General features: G+C 35.0%; 1 protein-coding gene across 5 annotated transcripts in view; it reads left to right on the forward strand.

The window, feature by feature from the left end:
- Positions 1-20,323, forward strand: part of LOC123525101 (laminin subunit alpha-2-like) — a 121,890-nt gene that overhangs the window by 76,333 nt on the left and 25,234 nt on the right. For all 5 annotated transcript variants that reach the window (XM_045303846.2, XM_053538172.1, XM_053538173.1 and 2 more), the window contains 19 exons: positions 1,837-2,023; positions 2,583-2,722; positions 3,308-3,541; positions 4,210-4,350; positions 4,684-4,854; positions 5,599-5,732; positions 7,163-7,339; positions 7,611-7,725; positions 11,199-11,339; positions 11,582-11,709; positions 11,964-12,047; positions 12,424-12,614; positions 13,057-13,208; positions 15,259-15,351; positions 16,514-16,625; positions 17,601-17,757; positions 18,417-18,612; positions 19,074-19,184; positions 20,069-20,226. In XM_045303846.2, coding sequence (XP_045159781.2) covers positions 1,837-2,023; positions 2,583-2,722; positions 3,308-3,541; positions 4,210-4,350; positions 4,684-4,854; positions 5,599-5,732; positions 7,163-7,339; positions 7,611-7,725; positions 11,199-11,339; positions 11,582-11,709; positions 11,964-12,047; positions 12,424-12,614; positions 13,057-13,208; positions 15,259-15,351; positions 16,514-16,625; positions 17,601-17,757; positions 18,417-18,612; positions 19,074-19,184; positions 20,069-20,226 — 2,822 coding nt within the window. The remainder of the gene's footprint in view (positions 1-1,836; positions 2,024-2,582; positions 2,723-3,307; positions 3,542-4,209; positions 4,351-4,683; positions 4,855-5,598; positions 5,733-7,162; positions 7,340-7,610; positions 7,726-11,198; positions 11,340-11,581; positions 11,710-11,963; positions 12,048-12,423; positions 12,615-13,056; positions 13,209-15,258; positions 15,352-16,513; positions 16,626-17,600; positions 17,758-18,416; positions 18,613-19,073; positions 19,185-20,068; positions 20,227-20,323) is intronic.

Below are 20,323 nucleotides of genomic sequence, written 5' to 3' on the forward strand. Positions count from 1 at the left end.
GTATATTATATGTTATTATTGTACCCACCGAACAACGAAGTTGTAAGGGGGTATACTGGTTTCAGGTTGTCTGTCTATCCATCCATCTGCCTGTCCGAGCAACTTAAAAGAAAGAGAGGGCCATCTAACTGTAAAGAGAACAAAAGACAACAACAGCTTCAATCCGTTAACAATAGATTGTAGGGCCAGGGCCCCCTATACAACCAAAGAAAATAACAAAAGAAATGGCCCCCTCCTTCATTTCGTTGACATGTCTGTACGTCTGTCTGTCCATAGACACAATCTTGTGCGCACCAACTCTCCTCATCCCATTGACACAATTTAATGAAACTTCACATAAGTGATCAGTATCAACCCTAGTTGTGCATGGTGCATGTTAGGTTCTTTTAGATAACTATTCTGCAGAGTTATGGGACTTTGTTCTTTGTTACTATGCTATATACATAGAGTCTATATACATACAGTCCACATAATTATGCAATCTTGTGTGCGTCGAATTGCATTGTATTTTGTCAGTGCTTGCGGGGGATACATTCATCACCTTCAGTGATAGCTCTAGTTTATAATGCTTTTTAGAACAGGAATTTTGTACGCATTTTAGCTGTAGTTTTCAGCTGTATATTCCATATTCATCATCATTAGATTTGTAATGATTTTTGATTTGGTTTCATTTCAATTTTTTGTTTTGACTGTCTGCAAAAAAAATAAAATCATAAACACATTTCTGTCAGATTTTCTGGTAAAATCCATGACCACTGTATAGGATCTATGAAAATAAGTGGTCACACAAATACGTTTCATCGAGAAACAAGGAAATTATTGCCATTTTTACAATTCAATCACTGTCTGTTCCATAAAAATCGTGACATCAAGTTTGTTTTTTTGACCATTATTTTGATAATTTGCTTTTGTTACCAATAAAACAACTCATAGAGTTATTAATATGTAAAATTTTGTCACAGTTCAACAGAATTGGTAGTTTTAATGATGTTTGATAATTAATGTTTGTTTATCTGTGGCATCGGCAGTAAAATTTATTCAAGTATACAAACTTGGGTCACATGATCTCTTTCCACCAGTCAATGTATTGTGACAGATGAAGAGTTATAATGTATGGTAATTTCATTTTGCATGTGCAGTTATCAAATTACAAAAACATGCAGGACTTTGTGGCTAATTTTAAGTTATTGTTTTCCCTGGTGATGGACAGTAACTATCATCAATTTTGTCATCATTTGATCATCACATCTTCCCTCAATCTTTATACTTGTTATTGTTTCCTTGAGCTAGAACTGCATTTCAAATAATCATTTTTGTTTGATGTGTGTTTTTTCTTTCTTTAGTTGGAATGTAACCAGGGCATACTTTGTTTTCTAATATTGACAGTAACTGTTTTATGTAACAACGCTTGGTATATTATATCTTGCATGGTATATTGGTAAAAAACTATACATTAGCTTTTATATGTTTGTCAGTGTTTTACATTTACTAAAGATAGTTCAATATATACATACAAAACTAACAAAACTTTGTCTAAAACTAACTGCATTTTCTGTAAATCATAAGATTCCTTGTTGGAATGGATAAATGTTTTCAGTATGAATTTAGCATGTTTCCAAATGTTATGTCACTTTTAGCACTTAAATTGTTGGTTATGGGAATACTGTTTTTTGTCACAAAGTACTAAAATCCTTTTACTAATGACATTCACAATGACTAATGATTTGTTAAATGTATTGTGATGTTTTTGTTTTATTTGTGTTTTTGATAAAAGCAATGCTTTCCACAAAAGAACAGGGTATGTGAAGTGTAAAATTGTCCTGTCATATTTTACAGGAGAATTATTGGGGCTTGGAGTCAGGACAGGGATGCACACCCTGTGATTGTGACCCACAAGGGTCATATTTTGCCCAGTGTGACAGTTTGACGGGCCAGTGTAGATGTAAGAGGGGCGTGGCAGGTCTGCATTGTGATGAGTGTGTTGAAGGATACTATGGGCTTATATCGAAAGGAGAATGTCTTCGTAAGTGTTAAACTACATACTTTTAACACTTTTTTTCTTTATATATGTGTGTAAGAATTTCAAACATAGAAAATGTGAAATGAAAGAATCTTATAAGAGAAGGAAGCATAAACAAAGTGATAATTGTGATTTCTTTGCACTGACCTTGACATAAAAATTTAAGTGTTTCTCCCAGACCTTCCTGTATAATAAATTTGTCCTTAAGTTTGCAAATTAAAAGTTTTATTACCTTTATTTTATATACAGTGAAACACCATTTGCTGGAGCATCAATGGCTCAAGCACTCAGACTCACTCAGGCAACTCATGTGGTCCTTTCTATGACAATTTCTATGTTTGAATGGCTCAGAACTCTGGATAACTTTCAGATTTTTCTCATTCCCTTATAACCACTAGCAATCAATGTCTTACTGAAGTTTAATAAGTTACAAAATGTTTATGAAGCATTTCAACTTACTGAAGATATGTATTGTTTGTGCAAAAAGAAATGTATAGGTAAACTTACAAATTATAGAAAAAATGGTAACCTTGGTAAAATATAGAATACCATTTTGTTGCAGCTTGTGAGCCATGCGACTTGCCAGGCCACATCTGTCATCCAGACACAGGAGAGTGTGTTTGTCCTCCAAACACGGAGGGTGAGAGATGTGAGCAGTGTATAGATACATACTGGGGGTATGATCCCAGAAGAGGATGTAAAGTAAGTGCAGCAAAGATCGGAACAGTATTCTTGTAACTGTTGTTTCAATAGCTTTTACAGCCCACTCAATAATACACTAAATGTAAATTACATAAAATAGATGCTCCCATGTTTAGTCAGTTTCCATAATTTTCAGTCATCTTTTTATAAATCTGAAACAGCTTAAGAAGTTATAATTGTACAGCTTTCAGTAGTGATAGTTTGAATTTGGGAACATGTGATTACCTTTAGTTATGGGGATACTAGTATCCTATTAGCTTAGCCTGTAGGAGAACCAAGTTTGATCAATGACAGTCTGAGGAAAGCTTCCATGTCCAAGGCAAATAGTCGTAAACCTCTGTGGCATGCTACACTTACTTGCAGGGAATCAGAATTTGGACTGGTTAGAAATCTTGAGCCACAGTATGTTTATTATGTTATGGCCACAGTCAAACTGCGTAATGGCAACTATTAAATTAATGAAATACAATCGAAAAATAACATTCATTTCAATAAGTTAGACAATATTTTCTTAGGTTATAACTGAATTAAGAGCCTGTCTGAGACCTGAAATTACACTAAAAGAAATTTACCTGTTGTATTTAGTCATGCGACTGTGATCCTATTGGTGCATTTGACAACAACTGCGACCCACTGAGTGGCCAGTGTGCATGTAAGCTGGACTACAATGGTACCCACTGTGACAGCTGTCTGTTTGGCTTCTTTAACTTCCCGGACTGTAACCTATGTTTATGTTCTGTTGAGGGAACAGAGCCCAGGAGCTGTAACTCCCAGGGAGCTTGTAGATGTGCTGAGCCCGATGGCCAGTGTGAATGCAAGGTAACATTATCATCATGTATAATATCATCTCCTTCATTTAAAGTTTTTCTGCAATTACTACCTTCAAAATATAAGCCACAAATGAGTTCTCAAACTCATTATAAGCCTGCCTGTTTAGCTCAGTAAAGAGAGCACAGATCTATGAGTTGTATGGTTGGGAATTCGATCCCTAGGTGAGGCATATGTTTGGCAATTTGATGAAAGACATTGTGTCTGAAATCATTTGTCCTCCACCTCTGATTCATGCAGAGAAGTTGGCATTTACTTGCAGAGAACATGTGAGTACAGAATTCAGGAACTCCTGTTAGGTTAACTGCCCACCATTGTATGTCTGAAGTACTGTTGAAAAATGGCGCTAAGCCCAAAACTAACAAACAGAAATCAAACTTAATATAGTCTTAATATAGTGAAATATTCTTCATTGAATCTTATTGACACTTACTTTAAAAGAATTGATCCATTATGTTATGTGTATTGAGTAACTGGACATTAAGATACTTTTTACACTTTCTTTTATAAGCGACAAATTGAATAGAATAAAAATGCTCAGTCTTAAGGGTCAGTGTAATCTATTAAACATTGAAGGACTATCATTTCATAAGGGTTCTCAGGAAAAATGATTTGTATTGTAAGAATGTTATATATATTGTTGCACAATATTTTTTCAGGCTAACACAATGGGAAGGACATGTACTAAGTGTGTAGAAAACTCATTCTCCCTGGACATAGGCAACCCTGATGGCTGCACAGACTGTTTTTGTTTTGGGAGGACTGATTCATGCGGACAAGCTCAGTATGTATGGACTAAGGTAAACATGATTTAATATTGCATTCTATTTGATCCTTTCCAAGAAAAACGTTCAATTGGACATTGTCAGTTGTACTCAAGGTTCATTAATTTGTGCACTAATATCGAACGGATGTATGACATAATAATAATTTCACCATAAATGATAAATTGGATAGTATTAAACTGCCTTTTACACAGTCACAGGAAATATATGTCTTTTTATGGAAGTACTGTATATTGGGCATTTCTTGCTTAAATATTTCTATGTTATCCACTTCCAAATTCATTGCTTTGTCTGCAGTTCACCATTGCTATTGTTCAATTTGCTCAATAAGTTTACTGTAATTTTCAGTCATCAGTTACAGACATGACAGTGTCATTCAGCAGTAGAGCTAATACTATGGTTGCTAGGCAACAGAACGGTTTCTATGTTATACCAGCCAATGTGTCCTGGACTGGTTCACAAGTAAACACACAGGGTGAACCAATGTATTGGAGATTGCCAAATGTCACTGGAGATAGGGTGAGTTCAGAATATAGAACCTAAGTAGTCAAGAAAATGGTTTTCTGTCTAATACAGTTAGTTTCTTTATCAATGGCTTGATTTGGGATGTATTCAGCTTGAGTGGATTTTGTTAGGTCTTGATTACACCAGGCTTGCAGTTGGCCTTTTAATATCAATGAGAGTTTGATACATCTCAGATCAAGTCTCTTATTATACCCTATTTTCAGTAATTAACTCCCCCTCCCCCTCTTACTAATAAACACCCCCAATATTCCCCATCACCCAAAAAAACTTTTTTGTTAATTTAGTTTATAAGTGAATACCAGCACTATGATTGTGCTATAATTATTAAAATTGATTCATATTAAATATTTACTGCCAATGTAGAGAACGCTTTTTAAGGCCTTAGTTAACACTCCCATTTTGCAAAATGTAACACCCGGGGAAGTTAATAGGGAAATGGCAGAATATTTATAGGTTTATGATAAAAGCCAGGGATGTACAGGCTACAGGGTTTAGTATGTAATATTGCTGACAATAGCTACTTGGTACTTTAGTTGAAAAATTTGAGGATTATAATGCACAAATAAAACTTTCAGCTGAAAATTTGAGTCATTAGTATTACCTAGATAAGTAGAGTTGAAATACAAATGTTCGACTTATGTGGATAGTATTACCAGTTAGTCAAAGTTAAATTTAATATTACTTGTAAACTTCTGATTGCCTACTTGATTGTTATATGAATTGTATGTGTATTTTCAGACATTATCCTACAATGGATATTTGACATTCACGGTGGAGCATGGCTCTATAGGAACTGAGTTATCAGATTTGGAAGGACTTCGCAGCAAACCTTTGGTGGTTCTCTCTGGATATGGAATTCCGCTTATGTATAGGTACTTAAAATAATGCATTGATACCATACGGGTAAAAAAAATCTTTGAAATTCTATTTTCATATTACCAGATCACTTGTTTTTAGCTCCATTTCTTTTGTGAACACATGCTTTTTAGCTCACCTGATCACAAAGTGCTGAAGGTGAGCTTTTGTGATCGCCCTGTGTTTGTCGTCGTCAACAATTTGACTGTTAACACTCTAGAGGTCACAATTTTGGCCTAATCTTAATGAAACTTGGTCAAAATGTTACCCTCAATAAAATCTTGGATGAGTTCAATATTGGGTCACCTGGGGTCAAAAACTAGGTCACCAGGTCAAAATAAAGGAAAAGCTTGTTAACACTCTAGAGGTCAAAATTTTGGCCCAATCTTAATGAAATTTGGTCAGAATGTTACCCTCAACAAAATCTTGGATGAGTTTGATATTGGGTCATTTGGGGTCAAAAACTAGGTCACCAGGTCAAATCAAAGAAAAAGCTTGTTAACACTCTAGAGGTCACAATTTTGGCCCAATTTTATTGAAACATGGTCAGAATGTTACCCTCAATAAAATCTTAGATGAATGCGATATTGGGTCATCTGGGGTCAAAAACTAGGTCACCAGGTCAAATCATAGGAAAAGCTTGTTAACACTGTAGGGGCCACATTTATGACTATATCTTCATGAAACTTGGTCAGAATGTTAATCATGATGATTTTAAGGTCCAGTTTGAATCTGGGTCATGTAGGATCAAAAACTAGGTCAAATCAAAGGAAAAGCTAGTTAACACTGTCAAGGTCACATTTATGACCATACCTTAATGAAACTTGTTCAGAATGTTAATCTTGATGATCTATAGGTCAGCTTCGAATCTGGGTCAGGTAGGGTAAAAAACTAGGTCACTATGTCAAATCAAAGGAAAAGCTTGTTAACACTCTAGAGGCCAAATTTATGACAGTATCTTCATGAAACTTAGTCAGAATGTTTATCTTGATGATCTTTAGGTCAAATTCGAATCTGGGTCATGTGGGGTCAAAAACTAGGTCACCAGATCAAATCAAAGGAAAAGCTAGTTAACACTTTGGAGGCCACATTTATGACCATATCTTAATGAAACTTGGTCAGAATGTTAATCTTGATGATCTTTAGGTCAATGGGTCAGGTGAGCGATACAGGGCCTTCATGGCCCTCTTGTTAAAATTGAGGGGAGTATACAGGAGTCATCCTATGATTATGTGATTGGTTCTCTGCAAAACATTGTAGTTTACTACTTTTACACTTCCAAAAGAATTCCATTGAAACTTTATACACAATAGTCAACATTAAGTGCTAAATTAATGGCCATTATTTTTTCTGATGAAGCAGTAATGTAGGTGTATTAATGGCATTTAGTGATGGCTCTAGTTTAAATCCTGTAGTAGATTTTAAAGAAGGCATCTTGTTCTTTTAGATCTGATGTGAGATGGCAACCTGATAAAGACCAAAAGTTCAAGGTCAGGCTCCATGAACACTACTGGAGAACACAACGCAATGGAGATGTCAGTCGTGAAAGGATGATGGTGATACTGCAGAATGTAACAGACATTTTAGTCAGGGCCACATGGGATAATACCGCTATAAGTGCAAAGTAAGGAAGTCTCTAGACAAAAGCTTTAATCTAAATATGGAAAAAGTAGCTCAATTTTCTGCAAAAGAAGAGAGAGAAATCCACTATATGTGATGTTTTAGTACAGACACAGACAATTTGTGTTTGACATGTCAGTAGCTATCTGATGCGCATGTGGTGTAGTGCCAAAGCAACAAAATAAAAGAATTTGAAAGCAATTTGACTGTTATCTTTTATACTGTGCAAATAATTAGTTTCAATACAATATATTTTGATTATTATTATTTTCCAGGATAAGAAATATAGAATATGATGTTGCAGTAGACAATGACCTGCTATTGGGACCACCTGCTCTAGGGATTGAGCAATGTAACTGTCCTCCACAGTATAGTGGCCTCTCCTGTCAGGTAATTATAAATTGTAGTTGAGTTATCCATCATAGTAAAACTCTTTGGAAACCACTGGGGATGCAACCTTGCCATTGGTCAGTTTCTCAGAAACAACCAATCAGATGCTGGTATTTTGAGACTGGTTCCCAAACTAAGTATTACCTTGTTTGTTTGATATTATAATGAGCGCCAGCTTGGAAGTCTGCTGTTAAAATAAAGTACCTTGTTTTACCAGTATGTTAGAAGAAAATGGATGAAATTAGCAAATTTTTAGCTCACCTGTCACAAAGTGACAAGGTGAGCTTTTGTGATCGCGCAGCGTCCGTCGTCCGTCCGTCCGTCCTTCCGTGCGTGCGTAAACTTTTGCTTGTGACATCTCTAGAGGTCACATTTTTCATGGGATCTTTATGAAAATGGGTCAGAATGTTCATCTTGGTAAATTCTAGGTCAAGTTCGAAACTGGGTCACGTGCCTTCAAAAACTAGGTCAGTAGGTCTAAAAATAGAAAAACCTTGTGACCTCTCTAGTGGCCATAATTTTCAAAGGATCTTCATGAAAATTGGTCAGAATGTTCATCTTGATGATATCTAGGTCAAGTTCAAAACTGGGTCACGTGCCTTCAAAAACTAGGTCAGTAGGTCTAAAAATAGAAAAACCTTGTGACCTCTCTAGAGGCCATATATTTCACAAGATCTTCATGAAAATTGGTCAGAACATTCACCTTGATGATATCTAGGTCAAGTTCGAAACTGGGTCACGTGCCTTCAAAAACTAGGTCAGTAGGTCAAATAATAGAAAAACCTTGTGACCTCTCTAAAGGCCATATTTTACATGGGATCTGTATGAAAATTGGTCTGAATGTTCATCTTGATGATATCTAGGTCAAGTTAGAAACTGGGTCATGTGCAGTCAAAAACTAGGTCAGTAGGTCTAAAAATAGAAAAAGCTTGTGACCTCTCTAGAGGCCATATATTTCTTGAAATCTTCATGAAAATTGATCAGAATGTTCACCTTGATTATATCTAAGTCAAGTTCGAAAGTGGGTCACGTGCCGTCAAAAACTAGGTCAGTAGGTCAAATAATAGAAAAACCTTGTGACCTCTCTAGAGGCCATTTTTTTCATGGGATCTGTATGAATGTTGGTCTGGATGTTCATCTTGATGATATCTAGGCCAAGTTCGAAAGTGGGCCACGTGCCGTCAAAAACTAGGTCAGTAGGTCAAATAATAGAAAAACCTTTTGACCTCTCTAAAGGCCATATTTTTCAATGGATCTTCATGGAAGTTGGTCTGAATGTTCATCTTGATGATATCTAGTTCAAGTTCGAAACAGGGTCATGTGCGGTCAAAAACTAGGTCAGTAGGTCTAAAAATAGAAAAACCTTGTGACCTCTCTAGAGGCCATACTTGAGAATGGATCTCCATAAAATTTGGTCAGAATGTTCATCTTGATGATATCTAGGTCAAGTTCGAAACTGGGTCACGTGCCATCAAAAACTAGGTCAGTAGGTCAAATAATGAAAGAATGTTGTGACCTCTCTAGAGGCCATATTTTTCATAGGATCTGTATGAAAGTTGGTCTGAATGTTTATCTTGATGATATCTAGGTCACGTTTGAAACTGGGCCAACTGCGATCAAAAACTAGGTCAGTAGGTCTTGAAATAGAAAAACCTTGTGACCTCTCTAGAGGCCATACCCTTGAATGGATCTTCATGAAAATTGGTGAGAATGTTCACCTTGATGATATCTAGGTCAGGTTCGAAACTGGGTCATGTGCCTTAAAAAACTAGGTCAATAGGTCAAATAATAGAAAAACCTTGTGGCCTCTCTAGAGACCATATTTTTCAATGGATCTTCATGAAAATTGGTCAGAATTTTTATCTTGATAATATCTAGGTCAAGTTCAAAACTGGGTCACATGAGCTCAAAAGCTAGGTCACCATGTCAAATAATAGAAAAAATGAGGTCATACTCAAAACTGGATCGTGGGAAAAAGTGAGCGATTCAGGACCATCATGGTCCTCTTGTTTAGTAATGTTTGCTTCTGACAAATAAGTTTACTGGGCAAATGTATTGTAATAGTAAAATAGTTTTTACAGCGTGTTCATAATGCATCTCTTAATAGTGATATGGAATTAATGGAAAAAAAATTGTTGTCATGTTTATTTACATTTTTAGCTCACCTGTCACAAAGTGACAAGGTGAGCTATTGTGACCGCTTGATGTCCGTCGTGCGTCGGCTGTCAATAATTTCTAAAAAAAATCTTGAAAAACCACTGGACAGAATTATACCAAACTTCACAGGAATGATCCTTGGGTGCCCCCCTTGAAAAATTGTTCAAAGAATTGAATTCCATGCAGAACTCTGGTTGCCATGGCAACCGAAAGGAAAAACTTTAAAAATCTTCTTGTCCAAAACCACAGGGCCTAGGGCTTTGATATCTGGTGTGTAGCATCATCTAGTGATCCTCTACTAAAATTGTTCAAAATATCCCCCTAGGATCAAATATGGCCCCGTCCTGGGGGTCACATGGTTTATATAGACTTATATAGGGAAAATTTTGAAAATCTTCTTGTACAAAACCACATGGCCTAGGGCTTTGATATTTGGTATGTAGCATCATCTAGTGGTCCTTTACCAAGATTGTTCAAATTATCCCCCTAGGTTCAAATATGGCCCCACCCCGGGGGTCACATGGTTTATATAGACATATAGACTTATATAGGGAAAACTTTGAAAACCTTCTTGTACAAAACCACATGGCCTAGGGCTTTGATATTTGGTATGTAGCATCATCTAGTGGTCCTTTACCAAGATTGTTCAAATTATCCTCCTAGGATCAAATATGGCCCCGCCTAGGGGGTCCCAAGTTTTACATAGACTTATATAGGAAAAAAAGTTTAAAAATCTTCTTATCTGAAACCATACGACCTAAGCTTTTGATATTTGGTATGATGCATTGTCTAGTAGTCCTCTACCAAAATTTTTCAAATTATGCCCCTGGGGTTAAAAGAGGCCCCGCCCTGGGGTCACTTAGTTATTATGTGAGTTATATAGGAAAAATACTTAAAAAATCATCTGATCCTATTTCCAAGACTGTTTAATTATAATTACCTGATGACCCGAAGTAATATGATGTCACTTGACTGTGACCTTGACGTACTGACCTACTTCCTTGTTTATTAAGATACAGCCTTGAAATTTTGATGACATACACAGTTTTGCACACAAATCGTAAAACTGAATTTCATTGACCATGAATGTGACCTACTGACTTTCTTCATATTTTATCATCAGTTTGACATTTGAAACATGTAGCTCATATTACTCAGGTGAGCCATCCAGGGTCATCATGACCCTCTTGTTCTTTATTGAATGAGTTTGAATAATACCTTTGCCTAAAACTGGAAAGAAAGACATCATTTTAGGTATCTCTAACTTTTGCATACCTAAGAGTGGCCTTATAATACTGAGGATAAATGTTTTGTAGAACCCAGCAGATGGATACTATAGAGTACCTCATATTGGCCCTATAGATATTAAAGTTTTGGTTGACATTATTGGAGAAGTGAAACCATGCAAGTGTAATGGTCATGGTGACAGTTGTGATCCCGAGACTGGAATCTGTTATGTATGTATATACAATGTATACCAATTTTATATAGAGTGTTTATAAAAAAAAATGTCTCACTTTCCCATTTATAGTAGACCTCATATATGTTTTCTGTGTAATGAAATATTTGGAAGTTTTATTGAATATTTTGAAATTGTATTACAAAACTAGCACAAAAGAGCAAAAAGTGACAAAACTTTAAATACTGTGAAGCAAATTCAATACTTATAATTTTAAGTGGTCCTGAATCTCTATTGCAGAACTGTCGGCATAACACTAAAGGTAACAAGTGTGAACAGTGTGCAGATGGTTTCTATGGTGATCCTACTACTGGTTCCCCTACTGCATGTCAGAGATGTGCTTGTCCTCTTGAAGTCCAGTCAAACAAGTAAGCATTGCCTCAATCACTATGAGATATAATGTTGCTATTTACACAAAAAGCTGAGTATTCTTTTGCTTTATGTTTAAGCTTAAGAAGGTGATGAATATTCCCATTTAGAAATGTATATTTTGAAGTGAAGTTTCCAGAAAGCAGAATTTTGCATAAAGTTACTAAACTGCATTTTTGCTAAACTCTTTCAATAATGGTTCAAGTTGTTTGTCTGTTGGACTCTTTCTTATAGTCTGTGTTTCTTATTGCAGTTTCAGTCCAACATGTGAGAGAATTGATAATGATCTCATTTGTACAGCATGCCAGACTGGGTACACAGGAGACAGATGTGAATAGTAAGCTTACTCTTGATACTGATTCAAAAATCTTATCTACCGGTATACTGAGGCTAGTAAATGCTGATGGTGTAGTTTCTGAGAAATTCAGTTGGATGCATATACAATATAGCATACAAGTTAATGCTTATTTTTATTCTGTTAAATGCTGATATTTTTTAGTAACTTTTAACCTCAGTGAAATTTTAGGTAAGGATTGTGCATATTACTGTTATTCCATCTGTCATTTCGGCTATCGTCTTTAATTGCTGTATGGTTGTGGCCTTTCAATGATGTATTTGTTTATGAGAAAGTGTTTTATGTTTTGTTTAAATTAATTATTTATACTGAAGTTATTACTAAAAGCCAAATTTTAACAAAATTTCTTATGCTTCAGTTGTGCAGAAGGTTACTATGGTGACCCATCAACACCTGGTGATACATGTAGGCCTTGTAATTGTAACCCTGAAGGATCTGTGCTGGCACAGTGTGACTACAGAGGTATATGCCAGTGTCTGCCTGGTATCAAGGGGGACAAGTGCGACCAGTGCCAGCCAAGATATGCTGTTGTCAAAGGATCATGCATCTGTATGTATCCGTGGTTATTTAAGAATATCCCTGTCCTGTATCAGTTTCTTTTGCAAATTAAATGGATTGGCCATACTTGTTACTAAGTTTTATACAGAAAGAAGTAAAAATTTGATCTGTGTAACAAATTGCTGCAACCTTAGATTTTTGGCACATTTTCATACATTTATATACAAATAGATACTAAATTACATTGATCGGTATAACAATGGGGTAGCTGATTACAAACTTCTGTTATACTGACCTTACCTGTGAACCCTTTTTAAAAGTGTTAAGATCTTTATATTGAAACCATTCTTACCATGTGGTTAGACTTCATGTCAGTCATCAGTGACCTTGACACCATGATACTTGGTCTTGCCCTTTGACTCCTCAAATTTTGACATCCTTTGCTAAATCTCTGAAAATGTTTTTTAAACAATTGGAATGTATTGTTTTTCAGCTTGTGATGAAGGCTGTACAAGAGAGCTGATGTCTGACATGGATGAGCTTGATAATATGATATCCACCTTGCCCTTTGACCCTTCAAATGTCAACATTTCTGCGCCATACAGAAAGCTGAACTTTATACGTAATGAGACAAGGATCCTGTCAGTAAGTTATTGACATCAAATATGCACAAATATATTAATAACTGGTGATTTCTAAGCATGCTGTGAATTCATTTTTACCACAGATTTGAGTATTTTTACCACAGAGAGAAGAAACTGTTGCATCGTAGGTGCTAGTGTATGTATTTTGTGTACACATGTCCATACAGAAGATGATTCACAGCATTTAAGAAAACTTACATTAGTCCAATATGTTTATTTAAATGATGACATTACACTTATTTATGCATGATGTATAAGAAAATGTTTATGCAAATATCATTTATATGGGAGATTATTTTATTATAATGACAAAGGAAAAGTATTCATGTATATAAACTAAACCAGGAGTTTTCTATATATAACATCATTTAAATGCATGTTTAGTTGTCATTTATGACATATGGTTTTTTTTCTCAAAATGTACAGTAATTGCTGTTTGTAAAAGGAGCATAATATATCTACTTAATCATGAAATGAATTAGCAAATGGTATTAAGAATGAATTTCAAAATCTGTGTTTCACTTCAGTGGGCTTGTATATATTTGTTACAGGGCTATTGTAATAACTTTGAATGTTTTTTTTTAAACAATGGTGTAATCAAATTTTTATGGAACAAAGATATATTAATCCTTTTACAAACGTCTCGTCTAATATTCGACTGAAACCTGAGGAAGAATCATTCAGCTATGTTAAAGCTGACTGGCACATTGGAGATAGTGTATACAATATATTATAACATGGGTTTACTGAAATCAAAATCAGATGATGAAGTTAAGAACAATGGCCATCACATGCATTTTATTTTCTACATTTTAGAACAGAATTATTGGAGATCTAACACTGTTGGTCTTCATGTTTGAAACAAAAGGCAGGATAAGAAATAGTTTTGGTGCTTTAACAGTAAACCCATATTATAATATTTTGTAATTACATGTGTACTAAACAAAGTAAAACCTGATTATCATACTTTATAGTACAGAAGATTATATTTGTATAAAACAAGATGAAATTGTGCCGATTTTGCTGAATAAGTTTCCCTTTATTAATGAAGTCTTTAAATTCAAATGTTTTCCATGCTAGCAAGGAAGAAGATAATTTTATTATTGTTATAAACCTCCATTTTCATTTTTAGCTCATCTGATTTTTTGAAAAAAAATGATGAGTTATTGTCATCACTTGAGCGGTTGTCGGCGTCGGCGTCGGCGTTGCCTGGTTAAGTTTTATGTTTAGGTCAGCTTTTCTCCTAAACTATCAAAGCTATTGCTTTGAAACTTGGAATACTTGTTCACCATCATAAGCTGACCCTGTATAGCAAGAAACATAACTCCATCCTGCTTTTTGCAAGATTTATGGCCCCTTTTGGACTTAGAAAATATCAGATTTCTTGGTTAAGTTTTATGTTTAGGTCAACTTTTTCTCTTAAACTATCAAAGCTATTGCTTTGAAACTTGCAACACTTGTTCACCATCATAAGCTGACCCTGTACAGCAAGCAACATAACTCCATCCTGCTTTTTGCAATAATTATTGCCCCTTTTGGACTTAGAAAATCATTTTCTTGGTTGAGTATTATGTTTAAGTCAACTTTTCTCATAAACTATCAAAGCTATTGCTTTAAAACTTGCAACAGTTTTTCACCATCATAAGTGGACACTGTACATCAAGAAACATAACTCTATCCTGCTTTTTGCAAGAATGATGGCCCTTTTTAGACTTAGAAAATCATGGGTAGGACAATATTTCTATTACACAAAAAAAATCAGATGAGCGTCAGCACCCGCAAGGCGGTGCTCTTGTTAAAAGATCTCAGTGTTTTGGGGAATAGAATTGTGAAAGAAATCCCAGTAAAATCTGTTGAAAAATGTTTTAAAGTCTTGTTTACCACTAGGGTTTGAATGAAAATATTCTGTTAACATGATGTAGGCAAAGAATAGAATTTGCTTGCATAAATATCTGAAGATTTATGAATTTAAAATTGCACAAATTCATCTTTTTATAACAATATGTATACTCAATGTAAGCAAACATTATGCACTGATATCTATCTACTAGGATAAGTTACAGAAATTACGATATGCTGAAGTTAACAATATACGAGACCAGGTTGATGATTTGGAAACCGAGGTTGATCGTATTGAGGACAGAGTAAGCATTTCATTTACTTTTTTCTCTGTGTGATCATACATATTAAATACAAAGTCAGGGTGGTCCATGACAGAATATTTAGAGGTGCTTTTGAGGTTGCTGGTTCAGACCTACTTGTCCCAGATTGCAGTACATTCAAAATTTTACTGTGGGTGTAGAATTCTCTGGCATGAAGAAACTGTCAAGTTGGCTTCTGGATTTTGGTGGTTTCTACTCAGGTGCCTGGTAATATGCGGAAAGGGAGCACCTGTGTTCATCCTCCACTGTTGAAGCTAAGAAGTGTCTGTTATACCTATCATTATGTTGTTGTGACTTTAAATCCAACAAACAGAAATTTAAGAAACAATATAGATTGAAATATGGCATGGAGACAAGGTCATTATACAAACACTTCCTTTAAAACACTAATTGCTCCAAGTCACAAGAAGGAAAGCAAAATATTAGAAATATCCAAGGTTCCTGTTGATCCAAACATACAAATATTTAAAGATTTGGCTGGGAATCGGGTCAACTGCTCAAGCCAGTCTGGGTGCAGAAGCATTTTGATACTCAATTTAGTGGCATTTTCACTGTAATGTTTATGGTAGCTCGTCGACTTTTTTCTTGTTCACAGTTTGTTTTCAGTGTTGAAATAGATAAAAAAGGAAATTTAGGAATGTACCATTTCCATTTCATAACAGACTGACCTAAAAAGAAAAGTTAATCATTGCTTTGAATATAATGAATCTCTGTTTAAAGTTTTTTATGGATTCTATGTTGTGTTGCATCCTTTGAAAAGATTTCAGTTTTTCATTGCAAGTCGCAACCACTAAGTCCCCCATTCGCAAGGAAACAAGCAAAGAAATAAAATACAGCCTGTCCACTTTGCTCAATAAGGAGAGTGCAGATTGACAGAGTGCCCAAGACTTTTTGATAAAAGACACTTTGTCTGAAATCATTTGTCCTCCTCCGCCTCTTATTTATGTGGAGAAGTTAGCAGTTACTTGCAGACGGCAGGTTAGTTTTGGTACAGAATACAGAAACACTGGTTAGTTTAGCTAACTGCCATTACATAACTGAAATATAGTTGAAAAATGGTGATAAATCTGAAACAAACAAAATACATATAGTGACAAAAAATGGCATGTACATGTTATTGCATTTTACTTGATTTATTTTCCAGTCTGAAGGAACTCTGAAAAAGAGTAAACAGAATAAAAGAGATTCCAGAAAGCTGTTACGGAGTGCCAACGAGATAGAAGACACCATTGATCTCCTTCGCATGAATGTAGATGGTAATTGAAAATTATGCACTGAGAAATCCTTATCGTTTGTGGGGTGGGGGACTTATTTTGTGGATTTTATGGTTGTGGCACAAAGTCAGTCTGAGCAAACAGTTAAAATTCGCATAAATCCTGTCTTAGATAAAATTTGCACAAATCCTGTCTTTAAAAACTGAAATTGGTGGATTCATTTCCTCATGAAACTGCTTTCCTTGCTGCAATTTTGAAATTTTATGGAAATGAAAAAGTTTTCACAGCATAGCAAACAGAATTTACATAGTTGAATATATTAAGTATATTTTTGGGTTTATTTGAGATTTGTTGTTTATCTGAGGACAAAAGTTAGAAATTGGTCAGACTTCTCTACAAAATAATGTCTGGCGCAGTTTAGGAGCTCCGCATGTTGCTTGGCAACAGATGACGTTTAGGTAGCTTGCTGGCATACTTTTGAATTTTTAACGTTTAGTGCAGTCTGATCATGGTCTGCACTGTTCGCTATTCAGTCAGTAAATTTTCAATAAACACCCCTTCAAATGATAAAAGGTACTGCCCAAATTGAATCATGGACCAGTCCATTTTAGAAATTTAGCAGGATAAAGGTTAAGTTTACAGTAAATGCAATGCAGCAGACTGATGTAAAGTATTAGTATCGAGTCCAGAAACTTTTCACATTTCACTTCCCTTCATATGTAACAAAGTTACTGTTGAAAAGTTGATGTTGTATAGTGGTTAAGGTGCAAGCCATTTAACATGCGTATTGTGGTTGGTGCTCTAAGAGTCATGACTAGGTAGCACTTTGTATGACATTGACACTGGTTTTTCTGGGTGTATTTGAAAGTGAATCAATAAACTTCAAGATTTCTTAACCATTTGTGCTTAAATGAAGTAGAGAAAAAGTAAAATGAGCAATACTGGTTGGTAAATTTATGCTTTCTTACAAACAAATAAATCATGTGCCAAGAAAAAAAAACTGTTGTTTTTTTTCAGACCTGGTTGAGGACCTGGAGGAGACTGTAGCAAGTTCCTTCCATAATCGTAGCGGGATCAATGTGACATCAGCTCTTGCTGAAGCTCGTAAAATACTCGATGAGATAAAACGAAGAGATTTCTCTGATGAGATGACAGCTGCAAGAAATGAGCATGAGTAAGTGCAATATTGTTGTTTACTATGAAAATTCTTTTATTACAAAGTCTTTAATTTCTTTCCACATAGGTGCCCTGGCAAGTAATGTAAAGCAGATAAGGCATAAAAAAAATTGTTTGTTCCTGGTATCCCGGCCTACTCTAAATTTTTGGCCCAACCCTAAATATTTTTATGGCCTTGGAGAATATTTTTTTCAACTTTTTAACAAAAAGTTGTAAAACTGCACTTTTTATGCTTTAATCGTGGTCAGTAATGTTAGAAATCAACTTACTGATGCTGTAAAGGTATAACCGCATTATTTGTATTAATTTTTTACACAAAAATAATTTCCGAAAAGCCTCACTTAATAAAAAAAAATTTAAAAAAAATAAAATTTCTGACCTACCTGTCCTAATTTTTTTGAGCATGTTACTGGAAACAAAGATTTTTTTTAGGCCTAAGGCTGGTGCATTCTCATTTCCAAAGGGATTACCTAGTTAAATTTTAATAAATTTTATATAAATTGAAGTTTTTTCATACAGAGGAGCCTTTTTAATTGACCAATACAATGATTGGTTTAGAGGGGTTTTCAGTTTGTCTGCAGTAAAAAAATTGTTCATTCTTGATCGGATTTCAATATTCAGGGGTTGTGATCTGGTCTCCTGCGAATTTTATTTCAGCTTGGCAGAGAAATTATCAGACAGAGTAAAGGCAGTGGCAATGCGTTTGACGAACACAAGTGAAGTGGAGGAGAAGATTAACAACATGCAAGATGCTCTTGATGACCTACTAGATCATGTTGAAGACAGTGTTAAAAATTCTGAGGAGACAATGAAAAAACTAGGTGGTTTAAGAAGTTCAATAAGGAATATAAAGGTAAACACTAAGATAAAGACTGATATTACTAGAATCTGAAAGTGTTTCAAACTCTTAGATTTTTCTTTTAAGGTCATGTATACTGGTTTATGAACTGCTTTGAAGAATATTTTTTTTTTTTTTTTTTTTTTTTTAAATATGTTTCAAGTTACCAGTATAAAAAACAAATTATGTCAAAACTGAAAGCATTTGATTTTTTTGACATGAAATTCTGCTATTTTCCTGGGGATTTGAAATTGAGGACGTTTACCTTAGAAGATGAACTATGTTTGTTCTTTGGATTTAAATCCTGGATTAACAGTTATTGTAATAAATGGACTGATCATTTATGTAATTTACGATGCATTTGTTGAATGATACACAAATTGCTTGTTATATACTGTTGCTTGATATCATCATTTTTTGTTAAAAATTATTGAAAGAGATATATTAAAAGTCATTGTTTGATATTTCAAAATCAGAGACTAGTGAGTGAATCCAAGAAGATGAACAAAGACCTTGGAATAGATGGCACTGATCAACTTCTCACAGATGCCAAAGAGGCTCTTAATAGAACAAACGAAAATATCCGTGTAAGTGGACAGATAAAATATTGAGAATACCTGTTATGTTTAGGTTTAACATGACTTTTAAGGTAGTACATGTAATTGATATCGAGTGCAAATAAAACACACCAAATTATTGATGTTGAAAAAGAAAGTTTTGATACAGAATCCAGGAACAGCAGATGGGTTAACTGCCAGCTGTTACGATATTAATGAGAAACTATGCTAAACCAAAAACATAATATATAGATATATACTATATATTATCTTTTCAATACTTTTTTTTTCAAGTTCATATGAAATACTAATTTTAATTATGCAATGTCAATCACATTTGCTTTTTTGAAAATTATATCTCCCACCACACAGTGGTGTGGGAGACATATTGATTTACTCCAGTCTGTGTGTGTGTCCGTCTGTCACAAAGCTTGTTTGCACTCTAAGTCGAAGATTTTTCATCCAATTTTCACCAAACATAAACAAAAATGTGTTTGACCATAAGACCTCGGCCAGGTTCGATAACTAGCCAAATCGGTACAGGCGTCTTGGAGTTATGGCCCTTGAATTACCAAAAATCGGCCTTTTTACTCTTGTCCGCACTCTAATTCAAACATTTCACATCCGATCTTCACCAAACTTGAACAAAATGTGTTTGGCCATAAGACCTTAGCCAAGTTTGATAACTAGCCAAATCCGCCAAGGCACTTCTGATCTATGGCCCTTGAATTACTGATTGGATCCACTCATCCAGACCATCTAATTGGATCCACTTGTCTAAACCATCTAGAGAAACTAGACATTTTTCATAGGGGCAGTTGTGGGAGACATGCGCTTTTCTCAAAAGCATCTCTAGTTCAATATTAAATTATTGACTTCACCATTTTCAATACATAATATATTGCATTGGTTAGACCCTGGAGACAAGAGCTAGTACCCTAGATGCAGCCATTGTTCCCCTGGAGGAAAAAGTGGACAAGCTGAAAGACAACTTACCTGGTAAAGATGTACTGGTTGAGCAAGCGTGGACTCATGCCAACAACCTCTCTAAATATGCTCAAGATCTAGAAAAGTAAGTCAAATGATCCAGTGTATTAATGAATCTATACAAACTGGAAGGTATAATTTGTTGATAATCTATGTTGTTATTAAAAAAGAATATGCCATAG

This window comes from Mercenaria mercenaria, chromosome 3 (genome assembly GCF_021730395.1).
Source record: "Mercenaria mercenaria strain notata chromosome 3, MADL_Memer_1, whole genome shotgun sequence".
Classification (NCBI taxonomy): domain Eukaryota; kingdom Metazoa; phylum Mollusca; class Bivalvia; order Venerida; family Veneridae; genus Mercenaria; species Mercenaria mercenaria.